The following is a 25,785-nucleotide window of genomic DNA, read 5'->3' on the forward strand; positions in this document are numbered from 1 at the left end:
GGCATCCTATGTTCAATATAGGGACGCTGTTTTTAATCTTACCTGGCAAATTGTCACTGATTTCAATTATATCATCTATCACTTTATTTGTATTTGAAGATATTGCGTTTCATCAAAAAGATCACGTAAGTAGTTGCGAATATCTTGCTGATTTAAGATGGCTTTTTCAGCATCGTTCCCGCAGCCACTTCTTACTCGATTGTGTTTCATGTTTTTATTTGGATTCACTTTTTGTGTCATCGCTTAACCTTTTGACATTGATGCTCTCTCTCCCGTGGTTCATTATCTGAACTTCATTTTTTGTTTGTGAAGTTCTCCTTATATTTTTCTACTTTTAAAAATAAGTATACATAAAAGCCTGAGATCGAACTAATTTTCTTTGTTTTGTTTTAAGTTTGTTTTTTTGTCGAATATCTGTCAATCTGTTTTGTACACCTACTTCTTCAATTTCACCTATTGGGGAATCTGTATTCGTTGCTACATATTTACACACTATTCTATTTCTATTTATGCTTTTGTGTAATAATAGTGATTGTATGTCGATCTTTTTCTGTAGATTCTCACATCTCTCATTTAATCGATAAAGCAGGTTTTCTACAATTTCAAACATCCCGTCAGATGTGATGCTGGCCAATGACACATTTGTGTCATCTAGATGTATGGTAGTCTAGCCATTCTGTACATTAGATAATACATCTAGCAGTTGTGGATCAGACATTGATTTGTCTTTCTCATCTGTTTCTCCGTAAATATCTTCGTCATCACTCCCAGTCGCAATACTCAATGCAAGCGATGCCCGAGATATCTTAGTGATGGTTTTAGGGTTATCTATCACAGGAGACAGCTTTACGTTCATTGGCATATCATTGGGAGTATTTCTATTTTCTAAGAAGGGAGTTGTGTCCAGTACAGGACTGTGGTTAATTTGCACCACTTTGCTTCTTTTATTTACCTGATTGCCATTATTTGTTTGGTTTGTCACTGCAGTATTTATCTGGATCGTCTTCTCATAGGAACCATTCACTGGTACTAGAACTTTTTTAATCAGTTTGCCTGAAAGGCATGGTAAGATGGTAGCTAGTTCTTGTTCAATTTCTTTAGCCGCAGTCGTTTTCTCATTTTATGTTATCAGCACACTATTGTTGGGTTCAACTGCTTCTAGTGGTTCCACAGAATTACCACCTCTATCGTTGCTCAAAAAGAATATAGGGTAGTCATCTGTTATCACTTTCATTTTTTATGTGATTTTTTCAAACATCATTATTCTGTTTATTTTACTTGAAACTTTATCGCTCTCAATACTACTAGGTGCTATGGTGGTAATGGTTTTAGGGATGCATGTATGATTTCCCATTCGTGGATAATGTCTAGGAGGGGATATATCTAACATGAGATTTGTTTAGGCACGTATGACTTGCGATTCGCACAGGGTATCATGATACACGGGAATAGACGGCATGCATGTATTAATCACTGCTACGCTCTGAAGTACGCCAAAAGGATGAATTTCTGCTTGCCTGGATCCATCCGATATATCTATTATGCCAGGCCTGTTAATGTTATTAGCTTCTATTACCTCGCTATTTAGCTGCTGAGGTTTTGTTATCGCTTGCAAGCAATCAGAGGATATATGAAAGTGTTCAGAGAGGAATATGCCTCATATTTCTTATGGATTTCCATCAGCTATTATTAACAGCTTGTGTTTAGCGAGGTAGGCTAAAAGTTTACCTACCGCACGCTCTCCAATTCGTACAGCAAGGTTACCCGCCAAATTCTAAGTACAGGTGTAAAACTAAATGTAAAATCTAAGTCTAAGTGTGTTTGAGTAGCCTATCACTAAATTTGTGGTGTATTTTCAGGTCTGATAAGCCTGACGAGACCAGCCAGACTATTCAGTAACTCTATATAAAGAGTCTATAAAGATATTGCTTGCTTACTCTGCTTGTTTAAAAAGGTAAAAACACAAAATGTTTACACACAATTTCTATTTTCACACCAATTCCAAAAACATGCAATTTTATCAACCATCAAAAGCTATCTTTAGACGGCCAGAAACTAAAAGCTATTATTACAAATAGCTATGCTAGTAAAGTTAACTAGACTCGGAGTAACAGCGGACCACGTGCGTGTTCAAGATATGGCCTATATTCTCACAGATAATCAGACGTTAATACTTTTCAGAAACTACTGTTGTAACACCCACCTCCCAGTGTGCCTGCCATTATAACGATGAAATCAAGAACGGGCGAACAAAGGATGTGGGAATCGGAGCTGTGCTAAAGCTAGTGCTGATGCTGTCGCATACGAGCAGACAGCAAGACAGTACACTTGCACAGTGCACTTCCACAGATGCGCCCGTGTCCATCTGTTATAGGAAGGGGGGTGGCTTCCACTTGTTTCTCAACGTGTCTCTTTCTCTGTGATAGAGTGGAAATACAAAGGATACTATGAATACTATGGAAATTGTTAAGTCCACATTAAGTCCAAGTGTTGTCAGCCACAAGTAAAGCTGGTCTTCACCTTTCAGCTCCTCTCCAATCAGGTCCAGACAGCAAGACAGTACACTTGAACAGTGCACTTCCGTAGATGCGCGTGCGCGGATGCGCACTCGCCCGTCAGATATAGGAAGTGTGGGTAAAGGGGGGTGGCTCCACTCGTTTCCCAACGTGTCTGTCTCTTTCAGCTTCACTCCAGTTAGGTCCGGACAGCAAGACAGTAAACTTGCACAGTGATATTGTGCAGAAGACCTGCTTTCTTAGTATTGTCCCGTCTGTTGTTGGGCATTAACTAGAGCACACTGAACTGGGGGCACTGAGATGTCTTCTTAGAACTATGACAGTATTCGTTCTATCCAGCCATAGTTGGCTATTGCATGATTTCAAAAAATGGTAACATGCACTGCTTCTTCAGAGTATTTGAAAGGTCATGTGAAGAACATTTGCATGTGTGCTCAACATTGCATTGGGCAGCATCACATCTTGTGCTAGCCCTGCACTGCTCCAATAATTCCTATGTTAGTCTCAAAGTAAAGCCACAGGGCTCATGCCCAGATGAGGCTAACACGAAACAAAAATGTTGTATTTTTGAAAAATGAATATCACATTAATTAAGAATTGTATTTTGTTCCAAAAAAAAATTGCCTACCCAGGGTGGTGCAATTATGCCTACACCAGATTCTGCAAAAATTATCTTTTAATTCAGTGAAATGTTTGATCTGTGAAACCAATAGTCTGGCCATGGTATTCTATGTGTAGGTTACAGTATTGAGTAATTTGGCTTATTGGCCAGCTAGCAGTGCATCCCACCTTGCCTGCGAGTAAGACATTATGGTTCTGTAATTGAGAATGGTAGTGAGCGACAAATGTGGCTGACGTGTGTCTTTGAGGCAGTTCAGGGTTCCTTTCTGTCCTATTTGGAGCCCACCTGTTGCCTTTAACTTGTCTTCCTACAGTACTCACATGGGACCAGTAAGAAGATCCCCTGCATGTAGATCTATTTGCAGAGTTGCAGTGTGACCCTACAGAGTGTGACCCTACAGAGCCTTCATTTACTAGGATAAAGACAGGAAGGCGGTAATGATTTTCAAAATCCCATATGGGTGCTGGAGCTCGGTTGTGCAGAATGGGTACTCTCACTTGTTATCTTAGCAGAATGAAGAGCCATGGATGAGGATTACATCCAGGGAGACTTGCATTCTCCTACATACTGCCACAGAGGAACAGAAAATACACTGCAGCATCAGCAAAGAATGCAGAAGACTTCAGCTCCAGAAGGTTTTTACCACTCATCTTCCGAGGGTAATCTTGACTCTGTCATAGTAGTGGAGGTGCCTCCCCTTCTTTGATAGTAGTTGAGACTTTGTGAATCAGTGACTGCATTGGTGATAACAGGAATTTGACCACTCATGGAATTGAGATGTCAGGGGATGAACCAAATATGCATCTTCCTTCAAGCAACCAGAAGGATCATGTTTGTACACAACCCTTGTTTTCTCCCTGAGGAGAAACACCCATCTGTCACTGTGTGGATGCTGAAATACCACTGAACCAAGAAGTGATGACCAGTCAGAAAATGGCTTGTTTGATTGCAGTTTCAGATGATCACTGACTCAAAAACTAGAAGCACCTGCTACTCAAGTAGCGGCAGCCATGTGGCTAACAAACATTGCTGCTCTCATTGAATGCAAGGATTCAGCATCTTTATAGACAATCAGGGCTTAACATGCTACATGTGCACTTCTTTTGAGCCTTCTTTAGAAATCCTTTGGTTACTATGAGTTTTCTTAACTGATTATTTGAATTTTACATTGGCTGATAATGAATTGAGCCATTACCACCCTTTTAAGAACGTTCACAGCATCCTGACCAACCAGTCTACTGTTCAGTTCCATCACTTGACCTAGGAAGCCTTGGAAGCTTATATATTGACTCCCTCTAGGATTTCCTAATTGGGTAGTGTGGTTGTCCTGGTGCTTTTTCTTGATGGTGGTTTCTTTAACTTCTTGTCACTTGCTTGACTCTCTATCCTACTCACTCACCATACTGTGTTCCCTGGTTTTACCGCTCCCTCCCTTAACATGTCTCCACCCTCCAACTGATCTCTGCCCTCTCTGTGTACGCCATTTCCTGATATTACCCCTCTCTCTCTATCCCTCTCTGTCTCTCTCTCTTTGTCTCTCTTTGTCTCTCTCTTTCTCACTCTGTCTCCAAACCTCCGAGCTCCCAACACTACGACTGCCTCTTCTGTCCTGACCTTGATCTCACTCCTTCTCACAACTATATTTCCTGTTACACCTACTCTCATCTTCCCTCTCAACTACTCTGTCTTCCTCCTCACCTATTCTTTCCCTTTCGCTTATCTCCCTCCAGAAATACCTTCAATCAGTCTCTCACTCACTCTCATACAGCCAAATTGGTACAAACCTCTCAGTCCCAACACCTTACCTTCATTCTCTACTAGCACTCCAACAGTCTTCTACAACTCCTCCTCCACCGTCCTTTCTTGGTACACCTCCTCCTCTTCTGCCCTCAACCATACACCTTTCACTCTCAACTGAAACACATTTTTTAGATTTTATTTTTCAGGATCCCATTTTGTCTCCCGCCCACTCCTGTGGTTGTGGGAGATAGGAACAAAACTCTCTCCTTCCAAAGTACTCCATAGTTGTGCACTATACCAAATGCATAGTGGCAATCCACATACATTGCCAGCCTCTTCCCTTTAACTATGTTAATGCAATGAGTTCAGCAATTTGTGCAGGAAATTCATTAGGAATTGTGCACTTTCAACCACTTCATTTGGGTACACACAAAATACCCAGATTTCAATGTCCCCATTTCATTTAAAAAACATGACCCTTGCACATATTATTCCACTTCTGGATTCTGCAGCGGGGTCCCAAACAGATTTTGTCATGGTTTTGTAAGGGCATCTGTCATCAGAATGCAATCGCCGGGCTCACCAACAGTGAAGCAGGAGTTGAGGCCTCATTACAGGTTTGGTGGTCTGTGAGCGGTAAATCTGCTGAGATACCACCAAACGGATTTACCATTACCGCCACTTGGTTTGGCGGAAATACAGTCAAATTACAAGTGGTGGTATGGCAGTGTTAGTCCCCATTTAGAACTCCATGGGGGTTGCAGCGGTAATTCTGCTGGTGGTAATTCTGCCAAAATGGCAGTAGTTTGGCAGTAAGGTGACAGAATTACTTCCACCATTTTGCTGGAGGTTTTCCTCCACCTTACCTCCAAACCTGTGGTTCGGCGGTAATAAAGCGGTAACTCAGTTACCACTGCATTACCACTGTTTTTGGCCACAACGCCAAACACATAATGAGGCTCTTAGTACTGAACAGTATGTTAAAGTTACATTTGAAGAAGTCAACAAAACAAGCAAACATATTTTGCAGGCTGTAAAAGATATTTTGCATGAGTATAAAAGTCAAAGTATGGAGAGGGTCCTTTCTTCCAAGTTCCTTCACATCTGTATCTCTTCTATGTCTGCCATATTTGGGCTTGTAATTGGGGTTCATGGTCGTATAGAATGTCATCGAAATAGTCATATTTGAATATGGAAACATGGCTGGATATTATGCATGCTCATCAGGGATGAATATGTTTGCCTACCCATATCCCCATAGGTGCTATTTAGAAGTCTTGTCACTTCCAAGAAAAGATACATTGGCTAGGGGTGTCCTAATTTCAGATGCCAGTCATATCTTTATTTATTCACAGGAGGCGAAAGGCAGACGCTTCCTGATCCCGACCTTGGGGGTGGTGTACTTTGGGAGAATCACCTGGGAAGAGATAGAGGCCAGGGTTGTGAGTAGATCCCATGGAACAAGAGGCAGTATTTATCTTTGGAAGGGAAGAACCTTTTAAAGCTACGACAACATGTAATGGTTTACTGTTGTTATGATGTGGCTATACCCCAAATTAAGCCTGTTGATATGGGTAAATCGGGTGTGACATTTTTAAATAGCCCAAGGAAGGAAAGACCATTTGTGCCTTCTAAGGTTAAAAGTTCCCCTTTCTCCCAGAGGTACTATGGTGGGAAACATATACATAATGGCTTTAATGAACTGGCTTGTCCTTTTAAACTCATCTGATGTTTCCTTAAAGGTATATAAAATAATGAAATCTGCGTTTAAAATTAAAAAGCTGAAAATAAAGCCTAATTCTATTAGTTGGGACTACAAGTCCCATAATCCCCTAAGGACTGGGACGCGGAAGAGGGCTGAAGAGCAATGCTGCAAGAGTAGTCATCCTGTTAAGCCTGATGACCTTCACCCAAGGGAAGCAGAGAGGCTTAAAAATTGTATTTTGAAAAATCATCGAAATGTTGTCCGCCTCACATTTCTGGCCTCTCACAATTTACAGCTGTTGCTTTTTCATGTTGCAATGTGAACTTTCCAACATTGGGCCTATTCGTGTTGTCTTAGCACTATGTGTTTTCATAACATGTGAACATTATTTGCTTCCCAGAGTATTGCGCTTATCCTATTACAGTATCAAAATACACATCAAATACACAGTCTCCAATTTTGTAATATGTCAATATTGAATAAATATGCTCAGCTGACACATGTTTCGACCATTGGTCGTCTTCAAGGCATGAAACCTGCTCTTTCAGACTGCAATTACACTTTTAAAATTTAAATCTCAGCATAGTTTTTAAAATGTTCCAATTTATATCAAATAATAAACCAGTATTTACAAAGAACCAATAGATACAAAATGTCACATCAGATCTTTCAAGAAGAGATTTACGCAACAGTTGAGCACAGTCCAGATGACAATCATATAGGTATGGACAATATTAATACCCAACATAATTGCATTCCAGGAATGAAGTAATATGATGACAAGTGAATGAAAGTGAATATCCAAGTCACTAACAGCACACAAAATACTAATAAAAAACAGTATGCTATACCAACAAGATCAACAATGATTATTGTTACTGGCATCAATATGTTTTCAATAGTATTCTCCCTAGATCATAATCTATCCAAACACTTGTCCCTTATGAATGCACTGTTATATTTTGCCTTTCTGCTTGGTTTGTGCCAAGAGGTTCAACAGAGTTTAAGTGAATGTACGCTTCAAGGTGTTCTTGCGCCTATTGACAATTGTCCACCTAAAACCTGTTGTCTTCACACTCCGCTTTAAAGACCATGGGCCTCATTACAGGTCGGGCGGTCCGGAAATAACAGTGGCGGTAAACCCACCGCCACTGTTAATTCCAGACCGCCCAATCCCGAATCCTGCAGGCGGGAGGTGATGTTCCCGCCAGGTCGCACCTGGCGGGTTTAACACCGCCCGCCTGCAGGCGGACGTGGAAACACCAGCACCATCACGAGATGGTGCCGGTGTTTCCACTTCCCCATTCCCATTGAGTCCTATAGGACTCAATGGGGATTTACCGAATTCCGCCTCTGGAATTCCCGGGACACCAGGGTCGTAATGCCCTGGTATTTCCGGGAGTCATGGAGGCGGAATGGTAATACGAGTCCGGCGGTAACCAGGCGGTTTTACCGCCTCGGTTACCGCCGGACTCGTAATGAGGCCCCATGTCACTCCAATCAACATATCTCGGTGCCCTTTGACTAGTTTCCAGCCTATTGCGCTTGGTTCATCTTTTTCCACCCCTGCCCTTATCAAAGGCATTTCTCTCTTAGTCCATGTGCTCGCAAGGCCTCTGGTTGATCGGAAGGCACGAGGTGCTGAATAAAATGTACAACTCAAAGGGGTCTGGCCGCCTCTAGGAACAATTGTCCATATGGCCAACCCAGATATGGTGCCTCAATGCTCCCCTTTGAAGACCTCTTCCCTGCATTCAACAAATATCTGTATCCTTTGACAAGGTGCAGGGAATAATGCTCTTGATTCGTCCTTATCCACCCCAATCCCATATCAATAGCAGTTCTCACTTGGCCCACTCTTCCCTCTAAGTTGTGTGCATGTGCAGTTGCCCAGCTTCCCTCTGGGTGCCGATCGAAACGAGTTTTACCAGCACAGACAGAAAATTCCCACCTTCTCTAGAACTAAAAAGAAATAAGCAACAGTAGTTTTATGTTGGTTGTAATATCAATAACGTTCAAGCACCTGAATTTCAAAAGCCACTGGTGCATTAGCAAGCCATGTAATCCAACCATCAGCTCAAATATCGGATACTAACTGTACGTAAGCAGGCTACTTGGTTGTCTAACCCCATAGCAGATTTCTATTCTTTGTACATATGTCACACAGGTGACTGTGCAAGTTACTGCATTATAAAACTCCAATATTAATTTGCTCTGTAAGGATTTTGAGTAGGCAAATATTATGTTCAGCCTCTTCTACCGTAGCATTGATAATGCTATCCTTTAAGTGGAGAGCGATATTGTAATTTAATCTAATTGGTCTACAAGGGATTATGGGTATGGAATATGCCTGGCACCACTCATAAATAGCATTAGGGCAATGAATATTCAAACAGCTGCATTGCATTCAACACAACCTGTATACTTTCCAAGGTTTCAGAGTTCTATTGAGCATAGACCTTAACAAATGTTAAGGTGATGTTCTGCTATACAAAAATGGTTTCACTGAGCACTTGTATAACCCTACCCAATAATATTGGGCGATGTTGTAAAGCAATCCAGTTTGCTCTAATTTAGCCATAATCAACTATTCCAGGGGCGGGAAAGGGTGGTAACGGTCCGGCGCCTGAGTTAATAACAAAGGTCCTGGTGCCGTTACCACCCTTTGCAGCCTGTGGAACGGGTGATTATGGCTATATTTTCAATCCGGAAACCCAGGGTGCTAAGAGCAAAGCATGTTGTTTCAATGAGTGGGATGCCTCGCGGCGTCCTGTTCATTGAGACAAAATATTCACTAAACATGGGCACCATGATCAGGAAGCCGGGGCTCCATACGGAGCCCATCTTCCCTTTCTATGACAGCCAGGAGCAAGACTGAGCAGCGGCTGCAGGTGCTGCCGGTGCTGAAGTAAAAAGTTAAATGGGGCTGGGAGGGATGGGAAATTTGACATGAAGGGAACGGAGGGGGGAAGATGGTGGGGTGGGGGAAGCAGCAGTGAAACTTGGGCTTGTATCATGGGATTCAGTCTGCGATCTAAGCAACCGGATTGATTGCTTCCCCCACCCCGGGTGCTAATTTTGTGTGTTCATGTTTATGAAATGTTCTTAAACTGCCCATAATATAGTGAGGCTTTAAATTCTTTTTTACTTGCAAAGTATCGTGGGTAGGCAGATATCCCAGCAAGTGTTTTACTGCTTCCTTCCCTCTCCCTCGCTTTTTACAGGGCTCTGCCAACTAGTATTGGAGGCCAGCACAGTATCCAGGGGTGAGCGGCACAGGAGAACATTCCTGTGGGGGGTCGGTTGTGAAAAACAAATGAGCAACAACTTTTTAAAAAACAAGTCATATGTTTGAGCAGTAGTGTGAAGAAAATGTGCTGTTTATTTGCATTAAGGCATTTAAACAGTCTAGGAAACTGCATATTCTGTTTCTTTTTATGCTCAGCTGCTAAGGGCTTTTCAATATAATTGTGTTTTCTTGTTTAGTGACTCTACCATCCTCATGCATCTTGTTTAACTGATACCATTGTATTGTAGAAGAGGGGCCCCTAGTTACAGGAGAAGGTAAGCCATCTCTTGTACCTCTGAACATTGCAGCGATTAACTTAAAAGGCACGTTTGTGATTATCTTCAAAGGAGCACCTCAGCAACTTTATCATTGGATACCAACAAACTCAGTGAGACTCCTACTAAAATACATCTAAACTGCGGCGAGGAAGGGAGGGGAAACGAAATGTAGGCTGTATTATGTTCCTATTCATTTCACTTCCTATGTAAGGCTTACAAGCAGGGATATGATCATATTTTATTCCCTACTTGGAATCAAATGATCTTTTAGGGAGTAAAAAAGTAATTAGCTTTGCCAAAAGGCTTATTAAAAGATGTTCTTCCCACTTAGAATTCCTATTGAAATAGGCAGTAATATTATCAGAGCTCATTCCTATGGTATGGCTCTGCTGGTCACTGATCCAACATACCAGTGGAACTTTGTGGGTAGAAGCAGGGGCTAAGCTCTGATTTATTTCTTTGTTTCCCAATTTGCACTCCCTGTTTCTTGTTTGTCCACTTTTCCTGTTTTTAGGGAGTATAATTGAGTGGTATGTATGCCTCTTATTGTTAGAGCAGTATTTGAGTAAGTGTTGTCACTGCTCTGTTCACAGGACAATGTAATGTTGATGGTAAGCATTGGCACAGGAATTCCGATGATCATACTCCTGATGCAGTTATCATGCTTAAACACATTATGAGAGGCATGTGCTCATGGCGTGTAAATGGCTTTATTAAAGTGGCACATGAACACTTATTGGTATGTTTTCTGGCCCACTCCTTTCAGCAGCCAGTGTTTCATCTGGTAAATAATGTATCATGTCTGAATTCTTTGTCAGCCACATCAGTTGTGATAAACAATATTTGTTTTTTTAATTCATGCAAGTGTTTTTTTTCCAATGGCATGAAATGCATTGTGCATTGTCTCTGAGCAATGTCAACGAATTTGTAGCCACAGTTAAAACTATTATTTATGCTGACCATACAATTTGTGTATACACATATTTTTCTGTGCATACGAGTAGTTTTGCTTGGTACAGTGGCAGATGTTGAAGTCTTTGACTGGTTGATGAGCTCTCTTTATGATCACATAAAAGTTTTTTTTAGTCTGTATCTTTTGAAAAATGCTGTTAGATGTACCTTTTACACTCATTTGAAAAGAATTCCAGAAGTTGGAGAGGAGTCGATTCCTATCCAAACTCTCTTCAAAGATGATAAATCACTATCTAGTGTGTGATGCTCACAAAGTGGCTTACCCTGTTAGTCAGCTACGCACATGGAAATTAATATGTGCTCCAAAGTCAACAACTTACACACTTAAAGAAAAATAATTAGAGAGAACATTGCTTGGGTATGCGCTTGCAAGGGGTGTGGGTGGATGGGAAGGCACAAGGTCCTGAATACCATGTACACCACAAAGGGGTCTGGCCTCTAGGGACCATTGGCCACATGGCCACCCCAGACCTGGTGTCTCCATGCTCCCCTTTAAATACCCTCTCCCTGCAATCAAGATATGTATGTGACCATTCACGAGTCCCTGTGCTCTTCTGCTTGCTTCATCCTTATTCATCCCCTCCCTTATCAAAGAAAGTTCTCGCTTGGCCGATGCGTTCGCAGTGGTTGCTGGTATGTGCCCACGTTCCTTTACGAAATTTGATGTAATCGATCCTTGACCAACCTCCATCTTCACACATACCCCAAATAACATTCAAGGGTAGTCCTTACCCGCAACAAATTCAAATGCACACCCGCTTTTCAAATTGTTTATATAGTACATCAAGTCCTTATCAAGAAAACATCTCTGCAGTCTTCTACAGGAATCCTCATCGCACAGCTTGTTATCTTTGTTGCTGAATCTCCACTTAGATTTTCCAAAAGTAGAGGTAATGGAACTCTTGGTTATTACAGTGTCCTTGTTTACAACTTGGCACACTTATAATGCTTTTACTAAATTTACATCCAAATTCTTTTTTCAGTTATCTCTATTACTTGACCATTATCAACCTTTCCATGCATTATTATATCTTGAATTCCCACATTACATGATAAGTACATGATAAGGTATTTTTTAAATATATTCTTCGATCTTATCTTTTTGTTGTACAATTGATGATAAACGTACCAGTAACACGTTTGTTTGTTTGACAGATCATTGACATAAAAGCGGATGGTTAGCCTGGCGGGATCTACTAGCTCAGGGCAGTTAGCAAACTCTAAAATGCTTTGTCTTGGCAAGGTTTTGATTGGTGAATCAATCACTGCCATACTTTAATAATTCTCATCTTTTTTACATTGATTTACTAGATCTTCCTGAGCATACAACAATGCTTTCATGTATTGTTTTGGGGTGCCCCAATATCAGCCATGATAAGTCTTCTGGTACAGTGATGCAACTTTTCCCCAAAGATATGTTGATATGAACATGGTTGTGCAATTGTGGCTTCCAGTATCCTATATTGACAGCAGAGCCAAGGATGTGTCGGAGGATGTGAGGGGAAATCGATTCTGCATCTGCAACAGCACGTTGCGGAATATATGTATGAAACTTAGAAGTTCACTAAAGAGTCACCCCAGACCCACTCGCAAGTTTTTTCCCAATGTTCTTACTGAATGATGTATGTGACGGAATGGGTGATGTAGGTGGAAGGAACAAGTGATGTAGGTGGAAGGAACAAGTGATGCAGGTGAAAGGAACGAGTGATGCAGGTGGAAGGAACGGCACAAGTATGTTGAATGGAACGGATGTAGAGTGTGGAGCGGGTGTAGAGTGTGGAGCGAACAGTTGATGTATATGGACGGAACGGGTCAAGTATGGAACGGGTGAAATATATGGATGGAACGGGTCAAGTATGGAAAGGGTGAAATATGTGGATGGAACGGGTGAAATATGTGGATGGAACGGTTCAAGTATGGAATGGGTGAAAAATGTGGATGGAACGGGTGAAGTGGATGGAACAAGTGAAGTATGTGCTTGGAACGGACGAAGTATGGGGTTGGAATGGGTGAAGTATGTGAGTGGAACAGATGAACCTGGTGGAACGGATGAACCGGGTGGAACGGATGAACCGGGTGGAACGGATGAACTGGGTGGAATGGATGAACTGGGTAGGACTGGTGAAGTGGATGGAACGGATGAAGTATGTGAATGGAAAGGATGAAGTATGTGGATGAATCGGGAGAAATGGGTGGATTCAATCGGGGGAAGTGGGTGAATGGAACAGGTGAAGTATGTGGTAGGAACGGGTGAAATAGGGAGATGGAACAGAGAACATGGGTGTATGGAACGGGTGAAGTATATGGATGAGACGGGTGAAGTATGTGGATGGAACGGGTGAAGTATGTGGATGGAACGGGTGAAGTATGTGGAAGGAACGGGTGAAGTATGTGAAAGGAACAGAGAAAATGGGTGAATGGAAGAGGGAAGTTTCTAGAAGGAACGGTTGAAGTAGAGTGAGTAGGTAGATGGAACGGAGAAAGTGGGTGCATGGAACGTGTGAAGTATACGGATGGAACGAGTGAAGTATGTTGATGGAAAGGGTGAAGTATGTAGATGAATGAACGGATTAAGTATGTGGATAGAACGGATGAAATATGTGGAAGGAATGGAGAAAATGTGAGGATAGAACGGGTCAAGTATGTGGATGGAACGGGTCAAGTATGTGGATGGAACGGGTGAAGTGGATGGATGGAACGGATGAAGTGTTTGGATGGAACGGGTGAAGTATGTGGATGGAACGGGTGAAGTATGTGGATGGAACGGGTGAAGTGGATGAAACAAATGAAGTGTGTGTACAAAACGAATGAATTAGGTAGAACGGATGAAGTGTGTGGACGAAACGGGTGAAGTAGGTAGAATGGATGAAGTAGGCGGATGAACGGATGAAGTATGTGGATGGAATGGGTCAAGTGGGTGGAATCGGTCAAGTGGGTGGATGAAATGAGTGAAGTGGGTGGAACTGATGTAGTAGGTGGATGAACAGATGACATAGGTGGATGAACGGATGACGTATGTGGATGAACGTATGACATATGTGGATGGAACTTGTGAAACAGGTGTATGGAACAGGTCAAGTATGTGGATGGATGAGGCATGGAGAACGACGGATAACGTGAAAATGAGCAGACCGGATGATGAAGGGATAACATGTATAGATCGGACGAAGTACATTAATCAGAAGGAATACATAGAACTGATCGAACTGAGAGTGAGCATAGTACTATGTGAGTACATGCAACGGATGGAATACGCGGAACAGATAGTGGGGACGGAATTGACCCTTACAAAAATGATTTGAGTACATGGAACGATCTGAAGTGCATAAAATGATCGAAGTGAAGTAGAATGGTTGGAGTGCATAGAATGGTTAAAGTACATAAAATGGTTAGAATGCATAGAATGGTTGGAGTGCATAAAATGGTTGGAATGCATAAAATGACTGGAGTGCATAAAACGGAGTACATGAACGGCTTGGAGTGCATGGTTCGGTTTGGAGTGCATGGTTCGGTTTGGAGTGCATGGTTCGGTTTGAAGTGCATGGAGTACATGAAACGGTCGGAATGCATGGAACGGTTGGAATGCATGGAACTATTGGAGTGTGCTCGATCTCAAGCACCTAAGGTAAATCACCATATCACATCTCCACGCTTACTCTCTTCCTTACACCACCACTCAACTAGAACGCAGAGGTACCATGACACCATTCGGTATGGCTGTTCTCATGTCATCACTTGCCTCATACTCCCCATCATCCTAACTAAACACAGCTAGTTTCACACCCTCCAGCCTAGGCGTTCTCCACAGGCGTGACGCAGCCAGAATCGGTCTGGATAACAACCTGCCAGAAAGAACACATACTCCTGATCTCCCAACCACCACACCTACCGCTAAGAAGCAGCTGTCACACAAACGCCACACCTGCTGCACACATATCCGGTGCTCACACACACCTTATGACTCTCTCTCTCTCTCTCTCTCTCTCTCTCTCTCTCTCTCTCTCTCTCTGTCTCTCTCTCTACTGACTTGAACTTCGGTTCCCGAGGGCGTTCAACTTACCAGTGCCTTGAGATCATACCAATGGTACATAAGGCGCTATATAGATGCAAAATAACATAACATAACATATTTCCACACACACACAGTCAGGTGAGTAGTGAACATGAATGATTAATGTATCTTTATATATACTCATGTATATATATATATATCTATATCTATATATATATATATATATATATATCTATATATATATAGATATATATTTAGAAAACTTGATCACACAATATATTGAACTTGTGTGCCTATAGGTAATGGGAAGAAAGGCTTGGGATTTTTAGGTAATATTGTTATAGATATCGTATTGTCAGTGTTTCTATTATGTTACAATGTATACATGGATTGACATTTTAGACAGTGTCCTTAAATATATACCTACTTTTGGGATACACAAAATGTTCACTGTAATGTGAGCCTTTCTAGAAATGTAACAGTATCTGTAATTTGGTTACTTTTTAAATGGATTGATTACAATGGTTGTCATTATGTAAACCACACTGATGGCAGTCCAGGCCGATTCTTCTGAGGACACACCAGACAGACACTTCCAATATCCAAATGGTGAGCCCTACTGACATGCACATAAACTGATTTATAGTGTATTAAATTGTCTATTTTTTATGAATGATATATTTTTTCTATTGACCATTGTTATGAATATATCAGTTGAATAAAGGAACACGCTTCATCATCGTCAACTGTTCTGCAATCAACGGCAAGCTCACTTCCGTTTCAAGTCATATTTTTTTCAATTCTAAATTTGTTTGTGAGTTCAATATTTTTCTTTTTGATAATAATTAGAATGTTGAATCTTACAACAGTATCTATTCTCTTATTTAATACATTTATATTGTTATACTTCTCTTATAACACAATTGTAACAAAATAAAATGTATATACTGGAGGATGCCAGAACTTCAACAGCATACTCTTTTTGTATTGTAACCAGTCAGGCGGCTGAGGGATGACGTGATACTTTATGGAACGATATTAATGATTGGTGATTAATGATATTTTGTTTACATGCAATAACGAATGCATGCACTCATCAATGTAGTAGTGTCATTCACCTTCCTATATGCAACGCTGACAGTAATTCATTCCAAAAGCATGATTGTAGATCAATTACATGGAATCTTTTATTCTCCAAATGCTCTATGTATGTATTATTATACTGTTGCTGTACATCTAAAGTGCAAGAAATAAAAATCAACATTATAAAACAGCATATTATTTGTGTAAATAATGTATCCTCTTTATTTTTTAAGGATGTCCGTATTGTGCTAACTCTAATGCCTAAATCCCTGTGACACCAGTGAACGTCCTCGGGTACATTTCAAAATCAACTATTGTGAAAATGTTTAGTTATTTATAATGGTCGACTTTCTCTTAACCCCTTAACTGCCATGGGTATTTCCCCCCGCCCCAGTACCAAGGCCTTTTTTGGTGATTTCGGTATGTCGCCATTCAATGGCTCTCATTACAACACCGGCGCTAAACCATGGCGCTATTAGCACCATGGTCGGTGCCGGTGTTGTAAGGAGTCCGCCATGGGGAAATGAGGAAATACCGCCCCATTCCAAGGTTGGCGGAGCAGTATTTCCCCATTTCCCCATGGCCCTTCCCCATTCCCATTTTTGCCCCATAGGGCTCAATGGGAATGGGGAAGGCGGCAATTACGGTACCGCAAATTGCGGTACCGTAATTGCCTGCGAGGTCCCTTTGCGGGTCCCTACTTTAACAGCTGGTCCAGACCAGCCGTTCAGGTCGGGTCCCGCAAAGGGACCTCGTAGTAAGGCGCTAAGTGGTTAACGGCGCCACAGCCTTTTACGGTGCCGTTAACCACTTAGTGGCAGGGTCTAATGAGGCCCAATGCCTTTTAACTCTTTTGTTACATGAGATATCTTGGCCAAATTTGGCCCCTTTTTATCCCACATGTAGGCGGTCTTAACACCACCAAGGAATCCTAGTTTGCTGTAGTGGGGTGAGAGAAAATAACCAAAAAGGGAGAACATTTTGGTTTTTCTTTCAGAAATAAATGACAATAAAATGATGTACAAAGAAGCCTGTGGTTTTTTCCTTGCAAGTGCTAGGAACAAATGGTTTTCTGTGCAGAATTCCCCATCTTCCAGGCTTTCAGGAACAGGTTGAGTGGAAACTAAGAAAACATATTTTGATTTTGTTATCGACCATTTTGTGAGAGATAGGCGATTTTGGCCTTTTTTTCCAATAGGACATGTGTGGACGGAATGGAAGAAAAGGGTAGGGAAGCTGAATGGGAGGACAGAAAGGCATACATTTCTGAGACAAAAGTAGACAAAATTCCAAGTTTAGGAACGGGTGATTTGCGCAGGTCAGGCAACAACTATGTAGGGAAAATTCCATAGTTTGGTGAAAAATCGGGAAAATGACAGAAAAAAAGGTATGAGGTGGATATGGTTTGCCGGTAAGGCAATGGCTTCTGTGAATTTTGAGAAAAACAATGCTTAGCTACATTCCCCTGACTCTTCCAGTTAGGAAATCACACATTTTTTGTAATGCTTCACAAAGCAAGCAATACCACAAGCCAAAAACGGACCCATGGTACACAGGAGTTTTATGCTTGTGGCCTAAACAGACGTACTTAGCATGTGTAAATAAGGAAAACAAATGTAGTGAGGAAGGGCAAGCCTACATTTTTTGAAAGAGCACAGACAGACCTTTTGAAGGGTAGGTGACTTGTGCAGGTTACAAAAGTGTGTAGTGACTAAGCAGCGACTAAATGTAGGTCACATTTGGGAAATGAAAGGGTTGTATGACAAAGGGCAGCAGCAAATGGGTTGACACGTTATGAAAACCATGCAAACACAACAAATGTCCTACCTTCCCACATTTCCACAGGTGTCTTGACGAAAATGGTACCTCACATGTGTGGGTGCACCTACCTGGGCGCAAAGGGAAAAGGCTAAACCCCTGGTAACCTCCAAACGGTTTAGGGAGACAACCTACAGATTTGGGCCTATGGTGTTGAAACCACCAAGGAAAACAGGGAAGCCCATGCATTTCTGAAAAGACACCTGTGGAAATCCACAGAGGTCTGACTTGCGTGAATCCCCCCAGAATTTATTATCCACAATCCCCAGCAAAGTCCAAAATTTGGCCAAAAAACCCACAATTTTCAGACATTTCCCTCTGCTTACCCACTGAAACACACCGCCAACAACACATGGCCTACCTTCCCGCATTCCCACAGGTGTCCCGACTAAAACGGTACCTCACATGTGTGGGTGGATCTACCTGGGCGCAAAGGGAAAAGGCTAACCCATTGGTAACCCCAAGCCTTTTGGCAGAGCAGATTTTGCTCATGTGGACAACCTACAGATTTGGTGTTGAAACCACCAAGGAAAATGGGGAACCCCATGCATTTCTGAAAAGAAGACACCTGTGGGCACCCCCCCTTTGCACTAAAAAACATCCATGGTGGTTTAGTGCCCCCCCACACCCACCCAAAACAAGTTATACTTTTTTAAACATTAGTGTGCCCATCTGCCCCCAGGGTGGGCAAACTGTACTGCTCCATGCATTTGGGGGTTCATTCCAATGTTTTCTGGTGCCCCCCTACCCCCAATGGATGGGGGGCATCTCATGTACTCCTTCCTAGGGGCAGATTTGCCCAGCAATCTGCCCCCAGGGAGGGCTACATGAGATGCCCACCATCCATTTGGGTTGGGGGGAGAGGCCACACCCCTTTCCACTAAAAACATCCATGCTGGTTCAGTAGCCCACCACACCCTCCCAAAACAAGTTATAATTTTTGTTTATTTATATTTTGGTTTTGCCCCTTTCCTAGTGGCAGATGGACACATTTTGTGCCCATCTGCCCCCAGGCTGGACAAAACAGACTGCCCCATGCATTGGGGGGCCATTGCAATGTTTTCTGGTGCCCCCCAAATGGATGGGGGGCATCCCATGTACTCCTTCCTAGGGGCAGATTGCACCAGCAATCTGCCCCCAGGGAGGGCCACATGAGATGCCCCCCATCCATTTGGGGTGGGGAGGAGAGGGCCACCCCCTTTCCACTAAAAACATCCATGGTGGTTCAGTGGCCTCCCAAATCCACCCAAAACAAGTTACAATTTGTGTTTATTTTTATTTTTGTTTTGCCCCTTTCCTAGTGGCAGATGGGCACATTAATGTGCCCATCAGCCCCCAGGGTGGGCAAAACGTACTGCCCCATGCATTGGGGCCACTCCAATGTTTTCTGGTGGCCCCCCACCCCAAATGGATGGGGGGTATCCCATGTACATAGGCAGATTGCGCTGGTAATCTGCCCCCAGGGAGGGCTACATGAGATGCCCCCCATCCATTTGGGATGGGGGGAGAGGGCCACCCCCTTTCCACTAAAAACATACATCCATGGTGTTGCGCTGGTAATCTGCCCCCAGGGAGGGCTACATGAGATGCCCCCCATCCATTTGGGATGGGGGGAGAGGGCCACCCCCTTTCCACTAAAAACATCCATGGTGGTTTAGTGCCCCCCACCCACCCAAAACTATTTTGAGGGATCCGCGCCCAGCAATGCTTCAAAAAAGCTGTTGTTGGAAAGGGGTGAGTATCCCCTTTCCAACGACACCTCCCTCGATCTGAATGGCACAATAGTGCTACAGATCGAGGGAGATAAAGGTGGAAACACAGTTTTCATTTTCACCGCAGCAGCCATTTCGTCTGCCGCAGTGACAATTACGTTCAGTTTCATGTCGGCGTGACGTGAAACTGAAGGAAATCCAACCCCCAGGCCGTGAGGGGGGACCTCCCCCTCACATAGCCGGGGGTTGGATTACAGTTTTGAGTGATCCCTGCTTTGCCAAAAAGGACAAGCTATCTCGTCCTTGGCAGTATGAAGGTAATGTCAAGGACGAGATAGCTGTCCTTGGCAATTAAGAGTTTAATAAAAAATTAGTTTTTTCAATTATAAAAAAGTGTTTCTTTTTCATTATATTTACATTTTCTTCGGCGTTTGCATCAACTGTTGTTGAAATTCACAAGCATACAAGGTAACTTATCAAGATGTAATCCTTGTTATCAAACAAGTTAACATTATATTGTCTAATTAGTATCGCATGTTTATTGAATGTGTTATGTACAAGGAGTCTACTACTAAAGCATTCAAGATGGAAGAGACACATGGACCACAGGTATACAAATAATAATGACAGTCATCATTTATCATCCATTGGACATTTCATGTTCTGTTCATTGTGTAATGTGTTTTTCAAAGCATTATATTTATGTTTCTTGGTACAGAAGATATTTACAGATCTTTTCAACTGTGAATGTTATGTTACAAATGGAGGAAGAACTGGCTCGTGAAGATCGGCTGCATCAAAATGCACTCGGAAAACCAGGGAAAATATGATCCAGGCTTTTAGGTTTCTTGCAAAGTGGGTATTTGGAATTAGTTTTATTGGTATTAGATTGTAAGGTTGATATTCATATGTTCTGTAAGTATGGAAGAAATAATGCTTTTTAATATATTAGAGGCCTAAGAAGAAGAAGAAGAGAAGGAAACTCAGCCCACACCAACAAATGATGTCGCTTGCCAAACTCATGTCACTTGGGAGCAACTAATGTTTGAGGTTGTGAATGCTCGTCCCAAGGTTCAGAATTGGAATGCTGTTGTGCAGTGACCAGAATTTGAACTGAATATCACCAGCTAGCCATACAAAGTAACGATGGATCATTTGTACAGCACACAACGTCCACTGGACCTGACTGACATCACAGTAGATGCTTTATCATTACTTGCCAATCCTCTCACCCAATCCACACCTTTGAAACATTTTCTGTCGAGGAAAGACATAATGTTCCCTGTTTCCCAAATGCATTCTGAAAATCCTGAAATATCACAGATCGAAATCACTGAGTCACCTTTGGAATTAATTGACAACTATTTGCATGCCCCTAACTTTACCAATGGTCTATTAAGGGAACCAGCTGCTTGTTAAAGATTATACAAATGATTAAATGTGACTATAGGATACATAGGGGGATTTGTGCAGAGCCATTGGTGAAGTTCACTCGAGCAGTCAAAGGCACAAAACTGAAGATCAAGGTAAGCTGTGTGCACGACCATTTCAAATGTTTATGGCCCGAACAACCCTTTCTTGGAAAAGTACCGACTGGAAATGTACTTTGTTCTTGGGCTCTGTTGACCAGTGGTTCAACGTTTAGTAAGATATCAAGTTTCTGTAAATTTGTAGGGCTTGAGTTCATTGTGAAAACTGCATACTACAAATATCAGAGACAGTTCTTGTTCCCCACTACTCATCGGACCTGGAACATCAAACAGATATCCATAGACAATGCTTTTGCAGGCAAAAGGCTCAGGCTTGCTGGTGATGGATAGTGCGACAGTCCTGGATCTACAGCCAAGTACTACACTTACCATTTCCAGGACATGGACACCCAAAACAAAGCGAGTTCTGTCATGGTGCAAGAAGAAAGGAACATTGCTGTATATGTCTTGCAGTAGCTGTAACAACATCACCAAAGGAAACACAGTCATGCACCCTACAACAGGGGCTAAAATCAAGCTTCAAAACTATGCAACATGCAATACTGAATGCATCATATATTCCATCAAATATCCCTCTGATCTATTGTACATAGGTCTAACTAGCTGTAAAGCTAGAATCAGGTGGAATGAACACAAATCTAACATTAGGACTAACAACCAACAATCTTTGGTGGCTCGACACTTCCAACAAGAAAGACACCAACTGTCACAAATTAACATTTCAGATCTCGGAAGTCATTAACACAAAAAGTCGCAATGTGAGTTTTGCAAAAAGAATTACAACAAAGAGAGACCTTGTGGATAGACAAGCATGATGCAGTTTCTCCCCAAGGCTTGAATGAACAGTTGGATCTTTTCAGTTTCCTTTAATGGGTAATCCAATCACATGACCCTAACAAGGAATAATATGTAAAACAAATCTGTCCTATTATCTGAATTCTCTTAACACGTACACATGCATAACGAGTGTGCTCTATCTACTTGAGATATATCAATCTAGTTATAATCAGCAACCTTTCTTTCGAATCATTCAGGACATTATGTGCAACACATAGTCTATATATCCAGTGCATGACATCAAGTGTAAACTTAGTAGATACATCTATTTCATACAGTGCAGAAATGTACCTTTTGGTTACTCCTTGTTCCGCAATGACCATATCAGGTTAATTTTGTGATCCTCTTGTCATGTAATTCTGTTATGCAATGTCCTAAAAATGTAACCGGTTTCTGTGATCATTTCCATTTTACTGCCTTGCCGCAAGCTGTATTACTGGTAAGTCCTCTGAGACAAATCAATTGCATTCTGCATTTCAATCAGTCTTTTTATCTAACTGTGCTTGTCTTCTATATTGTAGTTTCCTTCACAGGAACACTCTCCGGCAATTGTATCTAGAACCTCATACCGAATACTGCACGAATTGACAATTCAGCCATTCTCTATCTATATTCATGATCTAGTCCACAGTATGGCATGTGTAACTGCTTGCTCACCTAAACGATTGTTACGACAACCCCAAGCCTTAGACTCTAATGTCGACGTCATCATGTTGCATACTCACACACCATGCACGCTTCCATCTGGCTTCTGTTCTTTGTTACCATGGTTACTGAGATAACCGCATTTTTGATGGCAGGACGCTGCGAAATCTGTCAATGTCTTTGCTTTCCGACACAAATTACTGTAACTTCCTAACACGGAGACAGCCTACCGACTTTCCTCCGCCTATTTCCGCTGTTCTGAGGAATCCCATAACACTGGAACACTAATGTTCCAGAGTCTACTAAATTGGATTACTGACCGCTTGCCGGACACAGCTCCTCACACTCACAAGGAAGGTAAGGGCCACCTCACTCAGTAGCTACAATTACCTCGTTTTTCACCATCTATCTGCTAAGGCAGTTTCTAGACCTCAAGTTATAATTTGACTCTGTGTTTTTTCCGAGTTGATATAAAGAATGTGAGGCAAGCAACACTAAGAACAAGCGCTATTGTACACACAGCTAGCTGCCACAAGCCGTTTCCATTGTGGTAATCAACCCCTATCTTTTATCTAGCTTTTTATTACCATGTTTTGGGTGTGCACGCCAACATATTGTTGGTTTGAAATGTATTTATGTTTAATTACCTAAGCCTAAACTCAAACAGAACAGTTTCCCATGGCAACAAACAGTGCACTAGGCTCATAGACATACTTTTCCCTTGTAGGTCACACACCGCAAGTTCATCACACAGAGAAGCCTATGGATCAGAGGTTTCGTCACATCTTCCAATAGAGACCAGGTACTTGCCGCCTTGCCTACTACGAGTTAATGTTCTGTGTAAGAATGTACAATATTTTTTTTAATAAGTGCTAAAATGAATGCATATAATTTATTTTGTACAGATTGCCCTGATGAAGGCCTGAGGTCCGAAATGCATCAGCGACATTGGCCTCTGTATTACATTTAAAGAAAATGAAGATTAAAAGGAAGATTTCCACATTAAATATGCTTTCTTGAAGATCATTGTTTTACACTGAATATGGACTAGATGAGAAATATAAGTTACCAATAGTAGTGTTTTCTACCACCTTTGCCCTCATCAGGTCTGGTGAGGGATTCACCAGACACCTATTTTGCTCCAAGTGTCCGAATGTACATCCTCATTTGCCATGGGGAGATCTTGTTTCATCAAATCCACTGAACTTCTGAAATCAAGGGGATTGCACATAGAATTGATAGCGACTCACAGGCACATTGGAATAGCAAACAACATGTGAGAGCAGTTCCCGCACATAAAGCACCAATTTGATGTATGGCACATCACCAAATGAATATCCCAAAAAATCACAGCTTCTGATAAAAAAAGGGATCAGATGAAATTTTGAAATGGCCACAGTCCATCAGCAACCATCTTCGTGGATTTCAAAAACTTGTGAGGGCTGCGTCCAGATTCTGGTTGAAAAGTGGCGTTCAGTGCTCCATCATAGTTCAAACATAGACTCATAGGAGGATAACGAGCATTTACATGAGTGTGTACATGGACCTTTGTGTGAAGAGCACAATCGTAAGAAAAAGTGGTTGGTGTAAGGCTCTGTTCTGCACATAGCCCTTCTAAAGATTGTGTATGACAAAATGCTTACCAGAGATTTGAAGGGCCTAACAGAATTTTGCCACATTGGTGATTTGGAGGTTTTCCATAATATGTACTTAAAGTACAAACTAAAAATGTTGCATTTCAGCATAGATGGTATGGAGGCCAGAACAAGGCTGACTGTAAATGATCCCAATGAGAACATTGGTAGGGAACAAGGTAGAATAGGAGGTACTTTTAGTATGCTTTGTTACAGCATGGCGTTTGCAAAAAGAAAAAATCAATGGTTGGCTATGTCAATATTAGAGCAGATGGAATTTGACTTTGTGAAATGTCTGACTGTGCCTGTGCTGGCCATGCAAATGCACAGCCTGACAACAGATTATATTTCCAGGTGGCAGCTAATTCACAGAACATTGCTAATGTGGTTTGTCCTTCAAGAGTTGAACTTGTTGGAAAGTTGACTTCAAGATTCAAATGAAGTGGTGTGGTCTTTGAAACTTGATTAGAAAGACATTTTAATTATTTTTTATTTTAAACTTTAATTATATAAAATGTACATTTTTCTAAAATATTTTAACTACATATTTTTGGGAAAATAAATACTTTTTTCCATTTTATAAATGTGAGTCTGTTCTTAATGTATATTTGTATGATTTGTTGTAGATTTTTCCACATAATTAGTATTTTTTCAGATTATACAAATAAACGAGAATGGAAAAACGTTGTGCCAAAATCATTACAAAGTATATTTATTCTTAAAATGCAACATACATTTGGGTGTTATTTTATTTTTTGAAATTGTAATCGTTTTTTTCCAATAGTGGGAAAACGAGAAAATGTACATAGGTGCCAAGGAGAGCACTGCCACACTAGAATCATTGGAGTGAGACGGGTGACAGATGTGACTTTAAATTGTTCTTTGGTTTTCATGATGCATGTCTAAAGAATCAAAGACAGTGCATTTCACACCTTGAAATATATATCCATAAATATGTAAATCGTATACCAAAAACACAAGGGAGAACTAAACATTTGCCCTGGGGAGCTAGTATAATAGTGTGTACGAAGGTACTGGTACAGTGGCATAAGACGGAAAATCCAGCATCCCAAACCTTCATAACAACTACAATCAATAAAAACTCAATACCACGATCACATTACAAAGTATATTGCAGACAGGACAAGGACTGAAAGGACAGGAAGCATTAGTTGTGTGGTTACTAGTAATTGTGCCTCTGGGTCTGTCCTTGGACAATGCAGAGTAAAGAGGCTTAGGATACATGGCTTTTATTGTGCAACAAACAGGCACATTATTTTAAATATTGCTGTTCGTGGAAGCAGATGTAAATGTGAGTAGAGTAGACAAATCACCTGTTTGATGTAGAGGAATCAAGAGCAACCTATGATACTTGTTGGTATTTTCAATGAAGCTGGATAGTGTGTGCATGTGTGTGTTTGCATGTGTTCTT

General features: G+C 41.6%; 1 protein-coding gene across 3 annotated transcripts in view; it reads left to right on the forward strand.

Moving 5' to 3' along the window:
- LMF1 (lipase maturation factor 1) overlaps nt 1–25,785 on the forward strand; it is a 2,253,577-nt gene that overhangs the window by 396,388 nt on the left and 1,831,404 nt on the right. For 2 of the 3 annotated variants that reach the window (XM_069647257.1, XM_069647260.1), the window contains exon 2: nt 23,447–23,521. The exons of the other annotated variant lie outside the window; for it this stretch is intronic. In XM_069647257.1, coding sequence (XP_069503358.1) covers nt 23,447–23,521 — 75 coding nt within the window. The remainder of the gene's footprint in view (nt 1–23,446; nt 23,522–25,785) is intronic. 3 annotated transcript variants of the gene reach the window in all.

This window comes from Ambystoma mexicanum, chromosome 2q, assembly GCF_040938575.1.
Source record: "Ambystoma mexicanum isolate Mex_15411 chromosome 2q, UKY_AmexF1_1, whole genome shotgun sequence".
NCBI lineage: Eukaryota > Metazoa > Chordata > Amphibia > Caudata > Ambystomatidae > Ambystoma > Ambystoma mexicanum.